Here is a 13,496-nt window from a genome sequence, read left to right on the forward strand (position 1 = left end):
GACCTCCGATGGGGGCCCGAACAGCCGGGAAAGCTGTAATCTCTCTGTCAAACAACTCTTCAGCAGCAGGTGTGGTTTGTGTGTGTGTGTGCATGTGTATAACTGTTTCCAGACCACACAGAGATGAAATGAATACAAATAATAGCAATAATAATCATAAGAGGGGGCGGGCAAAGCTAAGACCACAATAACTGCTTTCTGTCTTTGACCACACCGGTAACAGACTCCCTTCAAAGATGCATTGACTTGAAGTTATCAGCGGTGCCTGTACTCAGTGAGGTAACCCTACATACACAAACACACAGACACACTCATAGCAGCTGTATGAGTACAGGAGAAGACAGAAAACATTACAGGGCCCTTTTTTTCGGAGCCAGGCGAAGTGAGTAGGGAGGGTGGAGGTGGTCGGGGGGGGGGGGGGGCAGGGAGGACAGAAAACGAGGAGAAGAGTGAACAGCGGGGGCGGGCTGAAGGAGCAGAGATGAGGGAGGGAGGGAGGAAGAGAAGGAGGGAGGGTTGAGCGTTGGAATGAACTCTCTCAGGCTTTGTGGTGCACGTTTCCCAAGGCCCCCGCCTGGCCCCTTTGATAAATGACACATGTCATTCTGTCAGCTTGTGACACTGCAGCTGGGAGGCCCTGTGATGTATGGCTCTGCTGAAAAAGGAAATCAACTTTTTTCCCCTTCTCTCTCCCTCTCTCTCTCTTTCCCTGTGTTTCTCTCTCTCTCTCTCTCTCTCTCTCTCTCTCTTTCTTTCTCCCTCCTTCCTTTCCTCGGCCCAGGCTGAGTGCATGGCCTTTTTATATGAGGATTTAGGTTTCCTCTGGTCCAGTAAGCCCCCCCCCCCCCCACTCCCTCCCAACAAACAAACACACACAGACACACACACACAGCGACAGACAGGCATGCATGCAGCCAGGTTGTGGCTGGTTTGTTCTTTCACACACACACACAGACACACACACTCACGGTGACGCAGCTATTATGATCGTGTTCAAAGCTGTAACCCGAGGAAAAGAGGGCAACGCCACATCGGAGGTGGATCCAGGATTTATGGTAAAAGCCGAGGAAATAAACAAAGTGCACACTTTTTAATAGGCAACGGGGGGACGGAGGGAGGGTGGGGGCAAGATTCCGGTTGGGCAGGATGGCTGGTGTCTCCCACTGGGTCATCTGTCATCCATGTGTCTGACTGAAGTACAAGCGCACACAGCTCTAGAAATGTTGCACACACACACACACACTCCCACAGGAACTGGGATGAACTGAGAAAACTATGCCACACACATATAGCCTATGCACATATATATGCAAGCAGATGAATATTAACAAAAAGACATTTCACAGCAAATGCACGCACTATCAATTTCAAAAAAAAGGAAAACAAAGACATGATGAGATTTTATTTCAAAGGGCAAATGAGTCTAGCCAATGAGCTGCTCCCGTGAGGCCTGCCCTAACCCTCCCTTCCTGGCAGATTAGCCTATCACGGCATCCTATTGACCTCTCCACTCCATGCACCGCCCACGCAATGGGTGAGCTAGCATTAAGAAGACCAATCTCTCTCTCTTTTTTTCCTCATGCACACACACTTTCTTACTCTCTCTAATCATATCCTGGTTCTTCCTGTTCCTCGCTCTACCTCCTCCCTCTCCTCTCTCTCTCTCTCTTTTACACTCCTCCTCCCTCTCATTTCTCTCTCAACGGCTGACCTGTTATCAGCACACTGGAGATTTAACGGCCAAAAAAAAAAAAGAAAAAAGAAGAAGAAGCCTAGCGTGAGTCAGGCGTGACGGGGACGTTTCCCAGTGTCGCTTCTCAATCTTCATGTGCTCTCTCACATTCACACACACACACAATTCAACCACCACTAGAAGGCCGATTTGGGATCAAGCAAATGTCCAAATTTCTTCACGGGCAGTGAGGTAAAAAAAAATAATCCAGATGAAGTGATAGTTGTGTTGGTATGAAATCACAGGACTGAGGTGTGCAGGATTCAGGCCATTCAGCGGGCTGCAACACACACTAATGAGTAAGAGTTCACTATGTGTTGCTATGGGGACCAGGGCTACTTTGACTAAAGGAGAGCAAAAGAGTGAGAGACACAGAGTGACAGGGTGAAGAGAAAGAAAACTGCATGAGAAAAGGAAGTTGGTGAGGATCCAAGAGACAAAGAATGAAGAAGAAAGAGTAGCTTCAGACATAATAACGCCTCTGTTAACCAATATTTGTTACATATTCAAGGATGACCCATACTGCAGGTCTAACATGGTGCATATTACATATAATTAAACACTGCCATGCTGTGAAAGGTAAAGCTCTTTTAAGTACTTTAATTTAATGCAGCGTTTTGATTGGATTACACAACAAGGCAACAATATTTTTAGTGTTATTATTATTATCATTGCTATTATTAATGGCTTATTGGCTTAGAGTATTTTAGCATCATGTAATACTGGTTGAAACACCAAATGTTTGGAATTTCTGGTTGCATGGAAATTGTCAAATTAATACCATGCAGCGATATAAATATCAGCTATGCACAGCTTACAGCGGCGAAACATTGATATCCGCCATAAAAAAGAAAGCGGCATATCTGTTTGAACTTAAATAGAATATAAAGTCAGCTGAGGGAAACTGAACCACAGAAAGAAAGAAAGAAAAAAACAGAGCAAACAAGAACCTGCATCGGCCGGACTGTGGCCACCTGGGGGTCATGACCTGCTTTCGACCTCGTCAGATGTGCACTCTGGCTCGGGTGGGGGTGTGAGTGTGCGCAGGAGAGTGGGAGTGGAGCAGGAGCGACACATTTATAAATGCCAGAAGGCCTTCACAATGCTGTCAACGGCACCAGTGAAACAACTTTGTGTACGAGTGTGTGTGTGTGTGGTTAAAGAAGGGGGTAGGGTGGTGGGTGGTGGGGATGAACCACCACTGGTATTAGGCCCCCTCACAGTTAACAAGCTGCCTCTGTGACCCACAGGATATTGGTATACACATCTAGACAACAAACACATTGAAAACACACAGCGCCGCTGCCACTGGAAGGAACATTCCTACCGCTGATGTCCTTCTTCATGAATAGTGTAGCCACTGTGGCCATTTTGTTTTTGTTTAGTCTCCTTTTTGCACAAAGTTTGGTTTGAGTGGTTTGATTTTCTCTTTTAATCACAGCTGGAGGAGAGGAAGAAAGAGGCACGAGGAAATGAAAGGAGAGATATGACAAGAGCAGCAGTGTGTGCGGAGGCAGGGTCTCGGCAGTGTGTTGTCGTAATGTGTGTGTGTGTGTGTGTGTGTTTGTAAGAAGGCAGCAATTTTGGACTCCAAGGTCAGCTGATAAACACCACATTCACAAGTCAAGAGGGGAGGAAGGTGGAGAACTTGCAACCTTTCATTTCCCCCCCCCTCCCCGATTCTTCTGATCAGAGCCAAACATTCGCCTCAATTAATCACTGAAATTGTTACACCATGGTAATACCGAAAAACAATCTCCATGATCACACGCACAAACAAAATTTCAAATTGCTATCATCCATCTCACCTGCCCCCTGTTAAAACCACAAAGGTGGGGAGGGTGGTGGGGGTTAGATGGCTGAACCATTCATTGGCCTCTCCTATCCGTTCCATAAAGGCCCGGCCAGCGAGATGATGGTGAAAAATTAACGGCAGGCAGCCAAACAAGTAAAGGCGCCAGGGCGAGGGGCTCAATGTGCGGCATCCATGGCGGGAGCAGCTATGTAAAACACTTGCCTTAAGTCAGCCGCATCCGGTTAATATTTAATCCCTCCATCCATCTCCACAAGAGCATTTCCCTTTTAGCTTTAGCTGCCGTTTACTTTGATTACACACAACCGTTTGGGGTGGAGGGAAGTGGGGGGGCAAAGCAGGAATGATAAGAGAGCATGGTGGGGTGATTTGCATGGGGATGGAAAATATTCTCAGGTTTGATAATCGCTCAGAGCAGTGTATAGTGCCAGACAGAAGTGAGAAGGCATGCCACGAGAAAAGAATGAAATGAAATGAGAGAAAGAGGGAGAGAGAGAGAGAGAGACGTTTGGTTTGTGATGATGAGGAGAAGAGAAAGAGGTGATGCAGAATGAAGCTGAGAAAAACAAACCGAATTTCACTGCGAGCGGTTGCCTTATTTAAAACAAGAGATATGCAAATAAAGGCAGGAGCAAGCAAAATAACACTGATATTATCTTCCCCGGTTATTTTCTGTGGCAAATGATTTCTAGGGAGGAAATCCAAAACTGTAACTCCCAAGTGAACATGCAAATCCATCTGTGTATTCCTGGGGAGCCTTCTGCGCTCACTCTCATGTTGCTTTTTTCGCGTTGCTGTTTTTTTGCTTCTGCCTTCAACCGATTGAAGCTTCTCATGTTTATTCTGCACCGACACAGAAAACTGCATTTATTACTGAAGCCGAGTAATAACTACACAGTGTCAACTATAGAACACAAAACATATAATAACTTTAAAATTCGTCCAACATATGTGCGCATAATGGTAAATTATATGGTTTATAAATAGAAAAAACTTTATGTTTCCCTCATTATTACACACACACACACACACACACTGTCACCACTTGGCTGCCTGCTTCCTTGTCTCATACATGCTTTCTATTACCATTAACAATTAAAGGGAAAATGCTGCTGCACTGATTTAAACCCATAAAAATTGAAAAAATATGGCAAATGAGGAACACACACCACTTAAATTTCCGCTTCTTTCGCTGCAAATGCCAGAAGGCTGTCGACCCCAAAATGCTGTTTGTCGGCCAGCGGGTTTACTGGAAGAGAGCCTTCAAGATGGGCAATGGCAACTGTTCATTTTCTCACTCATTGACCTCACCTCCCTACTTTACAATGTGGAATGAAAGCTGGCCCTGCATTAGCCACAAAGCTAAGAAACAGAGGCTCAAGAAACCCAGCAACTGGGTTAGTTAAGCAGCCGCCCGCTTTGCAGAAGGTGAACACACACACACACACACACTATGAGCAAATGCAAACACACGCACAGGCTTTTTAACCTGTGGAATGGACCATTTCAAGCATGCGCCATTTTTGTTTTGGAAGCCTACGTCATTGCATTTTTCTGGTAATATCTCAGAGCAAAGCCGGCTGCAAACAGCAGTTCATAGTTTGTACAGACAGTGCTAACCTCTACCAGCAACACACACACACATCACCATGATCACTAATACGGCGAGCTATTGATCAGTGAGCGTCTGCCGCTGGCTGTCTGTTTCAAAAGGGGGAAAGTGTGTGACAACACTGACAAGGGTAAAGTGTTATTTCTCTCACACGCCGACAGCTGGACAAGGGGTAGTGGTGGTGGGGGGGGTGGTGGTTGTAGGGATGGAGGGACGTGCGCGTGAGCCGGGAGGGGCGTTCGACCGGCCAGGCAGTAATTCTTAATTGACACCTGTCAGGATAATGGCGGCAGTCACAGCTGTTGCGGGAGAATTTGTCCATCGTCCCGTTCATCTGTCAGCTTTAATGCCCATCCTAAAAGCCCCCCCTCCCAACACACACACATATATACACACACGGATTGCATCCTACACATCCAGCCACCACCCCATACAAACACTTCCTTCATTGATGCGGCTACTGGACTAAACATTGGTGCCTCCCCTCTCTCTTGATTCCATTCAGTAAAAACAGGCCTGCATTGCTGTATGTATTCAAAAATCAAGGATGTGCAGTTTCACAGCCTTGCTCACTTGTTTCCTTTTCAGCTTTTCATTCCCCTGACAATCTCCACGTAACTTTGCCTGATGAGGTACAACCAACAAGAAAAAGCGAGCGGTTTAAAAGTAGGGGGGAAAAAAATATATCTCCATTTTTCACCCCACACCACCAGCATTTCTCCTTTTTCTCTTCACTTTTGAGTGGCAAAAAAAAAAAACGAGTGTTTATCCAGAAGAGAGAGGGGGATGTGAGATGAGAAACATGCTGGAGAGGGAAAAAGAGCAAGAAATAAAGGGAGAGGGAGTGCCGCGAAAATGAGAGGAGAGATGAGAGGTACGTGAAAGAGACGGAGAGAGAGAGAGAGAGAGAGAAAAGTCGAGGCATAGAGAGGAAGAAGAGTCGGAGGAGAGGGAGGAGTGTGCAGGGGTTGGGTGTCCCTGGATAGGGCTTCATGCTCTTCTGTAGTGGGCCCATCTCGTTTGTCTTGTTTGTTTGTTGGCATCAAAGAGCTGCCTCTCACTCCCCCTGCTAACTGATGTAATGAGTGGGTAAGCTACATGTTTTTTTTTTTCCCTGCGCCGAGGAATTCAAATACTTATTAGACAAAATATTCTGTAATTGCTCATCTTTTATTGATAGAAGTAACATGTTAAATTTGGCTCTAGCAGACTTTCTCATAGCCTCTTGAGGAGGCCCAGCGCTGATCAAGAGAGCAAATTTACCCTCGGCAAATGTAATACTTTACTTAAGAAAATTTGAGATGTCAATTTTTTGCGCCTTAAATGTTGCATGACTACTTCTCTTGAACGCTTCCCCTCTTATCTTCTTCATGTCTCATATTATATGCCAGAGAGAGAGAGAGAGAGAGAGAGAAAACACAACATATCAACAGTTTTTTTCATTAATGAGCTCTTAAACTTTACATCCCTGCTGCGGACCCTTTACAAAATGTAATTACTCAGCACAACACAAATATTGCATAGTAATTAAGCACACTTAACAGAGAGCTGATAAGAACGACAGTAAGCCATTTATCAAAGCTTTTGAGTCCTATCTGAATTTCACGAAAGTAAAAAACATTAAAAAAAAATAAAACAGGTTTGTTATGCTGCTGCAACATTGAAAAATGAGAACAAAAATTCTTTATTTGGGGGGAAATTGTTTTTCTATGGCAGTCAGGAGTAAGACTGCTTGTCAGCCCAGTCCCAGAGGGCTGCTTTCTATCTGTTTCAGACTTGATATTCTCAGACTTGGATTTTTTTTTCTTTTCTTTTTTGGATCCCATGACTTGCTGCTGTTTTTATGTGCTGCAAGGCAGGCAACAAAGCACATCTGGCTGCTTTAATGATATGATTTCCCATCATACTAAGCCACCTCCATTATGACCTCCCACAGAGACATGCTGGCTACACTTAAGCATTAGGTGTAGGTGTGTGTCTGTCTGTCTGACTGACTGTCTGTGTTTATGGTTGACGATGTGTGTGTGTGTTTAAAGTGCAGCAAGGGCAACACGCTGCTAGTGATGGTAGAACCGTGCCCTGAGGGCAACTTTATGTCGAGAATGCCCTGAAAAGAATCAGAAAGAGAAAAAAAAGACAAGGAGGTGCATTAGAGCTATAGTGTAAAATATTTCCTTATCTATTTGAGCAGAAAATGCACTGAAAATACCTTCTGTGTAATTATTATCTTTCACTAACTATCAATAAAAACTTGTTGATCTCTTTTGTAATGTTACTATAACTAATGTTGTGCACAAGAACTACTAACATAACATGCATACTACAAATACCACACACTCACAGACAAATACCGGGGGCATTTATGGTGATTCGAGGCATTAGAAGAGCGACTTGAGCATGTTTGACCTCTGACTGGCTCAAATCCCAGATGTAAATTTAACTATTAGTTTCGGAGGGTGGCGGAGGAGCAAAAGTGGCTATCGACGAGGTCGATCGATGCCACCTGCTAACGACACCACCGCTCCAATTAGCGTAACCTCTAGCTGAGTCCTACCGCCAAACACACACAATGCACACACACACACACACACTCCGACTCCAAAGGAACACCTAGGAAACATACATTACAGCTGAAGTGTGGAAAATAAAACAGGCTGTGGTGGATCAATAAGTGTTCACGCTCTGTCTGATATTCCTCCATTTTTTTTGATTGGGTATAGTGCAAAGATATGACAGTCACAAGTGAGGAACATGTGGAGTCACTGTTAGAGGTTGTTTTCCTCTTCCTGTGGGGGGGGGGGGGGGGGGGTGAGCAAAGAGGGGATTTGAACGCAGGCCATGCTAAAGAGGATGACTAACATGGCGTGGTTACCGTTACACTCGTTCGAGTTATTCATTCCAGGAAAACTAACACCGGTCAGTGCTAAGCTACAAACACACACACTCAAACACATGCTCTCACTTTGCCTCGCCACTTCTTACTCACAAAGAAGCATACACACTTTTTTTTCATGAAATTCAAACATAAACTTCTCATTTCTCAGAAGCTGCGGAGCCTTTAAGCCATCGGAAGTTATAAGTTGCTCCAACTTTCAAGACACTAGTTCCTTTGCTGCAAATCAACTTTTCATCAAAACAAGACTGTTCTAATTCTCAGGAAAGAGGGGGATATTCAAATCCAGCAACATTATAAGTGAGGAAAAAAAACACACACCTAGAGGCTACTACGCACTGCTGCACACTGGTGTAGACAGGAGGGTAGGGGTAGGGGTGGGGTGGGATGGGGGGGCACATAAATCTCAGTATGCTGATTATTTCGAGGGGAGAATATCACATAACAGCATCGTCAAGTAAGAGCACAAAGGTCGCTGTGTAATCTTAGCTACCCCGGGCATGCAAAATCATTAATCCCTGGGCACTGTGATTCTACAGCTCGGAATAAACTGTAGGCCTTCTGCGAGGCGGCTACAGCAACGAGCCGGGAGGAGGAAGTTGCTCAGCCAAAGTACGTGGAGGCCACGTTATGATGTGGTGCTGATTTACTAGCAAGAGCTGCAACACATGCAGAAGTGTTAAAACTTCAACAGAATGTCAAGTTTTTTTCTAAAAAAACTTGGTGACCGGGACTACTTTGGAGTGCCGTTATATCAAGCGGTGGTTAGAAGGGGCCTGAGCCGTGTCATTAATACAAAAATAAATAAATCTCCTGCAACAGTTGAAAAATTTCCACCCGTTACATTCCAGACACAAACAAAAAAGAAAACTCGAGGAAAAATGTACTGAGGCTTCTACGGAGAAAATGAACCACCACGGCTGAGAAAATTCAAAAGAATACAAAGGAATGAGATGACAGTAGAAAATCAGAAGAGGAGTGGAAGGAAAGGTTGCGATGTTCTGCAGCATGTAGGCTTAGTTTGCTTATTACAAGGTTATAAGAATGGTGGGGGCTGGGGGTTGGCAGGGGCTTACTGAGGTCATTAACTGGCATTGTCTCCTGACGTGATTAGTCAGGTAGCAAAGTCCATTTGTCACCTGCACAGGCAAATTGAGTTGGTGCTGCACTAGGGGCTATGGGGACTGTATAATATCAACTTGATTACATCAAGGCAGCTGCGGACTTGACACCTTACTGAATTTGTCAGCATTAATCGTTAGGGCCTGTCACAAATCCATCAGCTCCACAGATAATTAGGGCTCTCTCTAATGAAGCCAATGGGAAGCAACCTTACCACCACCACCACCACCACCACCCCTTTTTCCACTGCACACACACACACACACACGCTGTCTTTCTTATAATTAACCATCATGCTCCACAGAAATTAGAGCGACTATCTTATCTGCTCTTCATCCTCATCTTCCTCATGTAAAACCATCCAAGCCTGCCTTTAGGTGAAAGGCGGCGCCACTCCTTCCTACTTGTTTTAGCCTTCTTTCACATCCACATCATCTTTTAATCCAGTCAGTTGGTGAAAAAGTAGGTCCACTAAAGTGTAATAATGCACATATATATGTTCACAAACTTGCTGAATCAGATTTTTTTAGGTTCCTTCCCATGCTCTGATAAAAACAACATAACAGCTACATGTATTGAATCTATAGACACTTCCTAGTTATTTTGAGTGCCATGTTAACACACACACACACGCTTCAGCATAATACTAAGCAGTAGTAATTACTGCTACAAAATCAAACTCAAATATTTACTGTAAATAATAAATAAATATATCATTACAATTTGGAATCTGCATTGAAAAAAAAAATTCTTTCCCAAGAGGCTGTTTGATTAGAGTCTGTCTGAATAAAAAAAAGAAATTAGTATTTCTGCTCAAGTTTTTTTGTGCCCTTGAAAAATGCAACAAATAATATCCTCCAAAAGAGGTGCAGTGTTAGAAATTTAAAAATAAAAAATGTCCAGAGTGGCTATTGTTGTTTTAATTGTCTGACTTCTGATTTCAGTCCCACTATAGGCGATTTCCTCTTTGAGCAGCAGCACAGAGAGGAAGCCACAGGTCACTACCAGCTCCCAGTGGAGCATCAGGCTAGCCTGCTCTGTGTGTGTATGTGTGTGCGTGTGACTATGTGTTGGTTATTTGCTGGTGGCAGTGTGGAGTGGTAGGCGTCATCTCTAACTGACCGTCATGTTCATGGAAGAATGGAAAACATCCCGTTTGCCAAGCAGTGATTGACCCTTACAAACCAATGATGTGCATGGCACTCAGTGGACAGTGTAATGGATCAATGGTGTGTGTGTGTGTGTGGTAAGAGAGGGAAGGGAGGGGTCACAGGGATGTCATGTTTTTCATGCCTCCATCTACATGCAGAAACCTAACGGGACTCACTTTGCTCCCACTGTGGCCGACCTTTTCCAGAGGGATCCTTTGCCTTAACAACCCCAACGACGCTCTCTCTTTCACACACACACACACACACACACTCATAAAAGTACAGCGAGGCTGGATATCTAAATCTGAATCCTTGCTTCTCAGTGTGGGCCAGAAATCATGTGAACAGTGCTTTTGCTAGAAAGGCAAAGGAGAAAGAGAGAAGTTAACAGCGAGCACCGGTTGAATGCTCTCCATCCTACACTCCTTCTCATCCTCCTCCTCATCCTCATCATCCTCACCACCACCATCATCACCAGCTCCCTGCTTAAAATGATAAAAACCTGCTGAGTTCAAAGTCTTCGTCGGCTGGCCCTCCTGTTCGACCCGCTTTGCACCTCATATTTCAAAATCTCTTTAAAATTCTGTAACTGTCTTTTGTTCACTCCAGTTGTTAATGCCTAACTTCAAAGGCTCGGCCTCATTAGCACAGAGGTAGAAACCCCTGTCGCTCATTTACATTTGTTTAAAGGCTGCAGGGAGACGAGAGGAAAAAGGGGGAGTCCAAATCCAAACCACTAGAAGTCAACCTTGTCGGTCCTCTGCCAGCACCTGGTTTTATCAGTTGGTCACATTGCAAATACCATACTCCCCTCCAGCAGTGGATATTGATTTCAACACTGGGCTGATTCTTACAGTGAATGTGGGATGAATTTGTAAGGGAACATGCAAAAAAAAATTATCTCTAACAACAAAACGGAATAACACCTGATGTTTTTTAAAACAGGAGTGTTTCGGTTGATTCTTCTTGGGAACACACACAAACACACACACAGATACACACACCGTCCTTTCATCTACTTTTAGCACATCCACGACAAAATAAATGACGTGATTTTCCACCATAAAATTCACAACTTTTTTTCCCCCCCTTTGCTTTTCAGTTCCTGTCTGACACAACAGGAGGGTTGTGTGTGTGTGTGTGTTTGAGTGGCTAAACCTACCAGAAGCATGCTTGTCTTCATGGAGGGATTTATTGATGTTTATCAGGGATGAATAGATCAAAGACTGCCACATGACAGGCGATCAATCACGCATCAAATCAAGGATGGCAATCCTCTAATAAAATAGAAAGAAAGGAAAAACCGGCTCTCACCAGTTTTCTCCCCCTCTTCTTTCTCAGTCAATTATTCATCATTACTCACTCTTGAACCTCAAAACTCCCTTTTATCCCCCATAACATGCCATTTAGTTTATCTCACCATTCTTAATAGAACTTTCCTGGCAAAGGAGGATTAAAAAAAAATCTCAAAAGTGGCATTGCGCAGATACGTGCGTCATTTGCGCAATTAGATACATTTTAAGCACAACTGTGTGTCAGGGAGGTTGAGTTGCGCGCTGTGTTAATAACACCACAAAATTAATTTAAAAGGAGTTGTAAAAATAAATCGCAGCATGCAGCACAACCAGGGGAATATGATGTGGGAGGAGATATTTTCATTTTGGCACTTGTAAAATAAGAAAACTAGTTGGTTTCACAGCTACTGGAATGAGACATGGTTGTAATGGAAGGGGCGGGTTATACCTGCTGATCGCCGCGGCTCTTGCTGCTTTCTCCTCGGCATAGTGACCGTCACGTTCCACGGTGCTTCTCATGCAGGAATTACAAACAAATCAAGTCTTATCAGTTTTGGAAAATCATCCCGTATTCAGGAGGGAAGGGCTTTTGTTTTTGATCTCGCAGCTGAAAATGTCAGATTCTTCTTCTTTTAAAGTCACTGCTCTTTTTTTGGAATTAAAAACTGAATCTGCTTCTGTGAGAATAAGCTGGAAAAATTACGAAGGGATTCGGCCAGCTCCTGTCACCTTCATGTCCATTAAAAATCATCTTCCTTCATCTTTCTCATGGCAGAGTAAAAAACAGAAGAAGAAGCAGCAGCAGCACCTTGAAGCCCAAGTTTTCAGTTCACTCCCTCTGGGAAAAAAATCCCCCTAATCTCCAGTGCTGTTTTGGAGGGGGAAGATACTTTGTTGCGTCTTTTTACGCACACCAAAACTAAAAAATAAATAATTTCTGGCGGTAACAAAACAAATAAGTCCCGTGTGAGTGCACTGCACACCTCTGATAAGTAATGTATCCTCGTGTTTCCTTCTCCTCTTCTGCCACGGACCTGAAAGAGAGAAAGGGAATATGGAGAAAAATAGATAGACAGGCATTAGATGGGTTAATGTCAATCCCGTCACCACCACGCCACCTCAGCCCGGATCCAGCCTTCACCAGTCCGGCGGAGACTTTTTTTTTCCTCCCTCCCCTCCTGCCCTCTTTCGCTCCCATTGAAGAAAAAAAATAAATGGGACGAGCAGGCTTTCTCTTTTTTACTTACGTTTTACGAGTCGTGAGAATGATTTCCACCGCTCATCTCATCGCATCTTGGACAGAGTCGGTTTTTTGGATAGGGTGGTTGATGCGGTGGAGAGGATATCACTTGAGAGAGAGGGGGGGAACAAACAAGACGCAGGCGCATCCAAAGCTTCGCCAACAACAGATCAGATCGACATGGAGTAAAATATTTGTGTCTTTTTGAAAAGAAGCAAAAAAAAAAATAGAGAGAGAGAGAAAGGGAAACTCCAGGGACTGATCCGAGGTCTCTCAGAAAAGAAAAAATGGAAACGCGGTGGATCCAGAAGCTGTTTCAGACAGTCTCAACTGATAGACAGACGCATCGAGTGGCTTTTCCTGCTACATTTTTACTCCTCCCCTCTCCACAAGCGTCACCCCTGACAGAGGAGCCTACCTGTCAATCTTTTTAATTGTCTTGTTTTCCCCCCTCTCTCTCTCTCTCTCTCCTTCTCCTTTGCTTTAAAAATCCCAAACCTCCGACAAAGGACAATAATCTTTCCGAACTCATCGGGACACCAACTATAAAAAAACATGACTTATATGAACACGTATCGCAAACTGTTTTAAGTATTGTTACAACTTAAATGCCATCTTTTAGTTTAGGACACCGTAGC

At 44.2% G+C, this 13,496-nt stretch overlaps 1 protein-coding gene across 2 annotated transcripts in view; it reads right to left on the minus strand.

Annotated features, from left to right (window-relative positions):
* The window catches only part of LOC114448122 (teashirt homolog 1-like), a 34,128-nt gene that overhangs the window by 19,287 nt on the left and 1,345 nt on the right, over positions 1–13,496 (minus strand). The window contains exons 1-2 of one of the 2 annotated variants that reach the window (XM_028424860.1): positions 12,866–13,225; positions 12,067–12,652 (exon numbers count right to left, since the gene is read on the minus strand). In XM_028424860.1, coding sequence (XP_028280661.1) covers positions 12,067–12,106 — 40 coding nt within the window. In that variant the 5' untranslated portion in view covers positions 12,107–12,652; positions 12,866–13,225. Of the gene's footprint in view, positions 1–12,066; positions 12,653–12,865; positions 13,226–13,496 lie in introns of those variants that run through there. The other variant, XM_028424862.1, reaches the window with a different exon arrangement.

The sequence above is a fragment of the Parambassis ranga genome, chromosome 16, assembly GCF_900634625.1.
Source record: "Parambassis ranga chromosome 16, fParRan2.1, whole genome shotgun sequence".
Classification (NCBI taxonomy): Eukaryota; Metazoa; Chordata; class Actinopteri; family Ambassidae; genus Parambassis; species Parambassis ranga.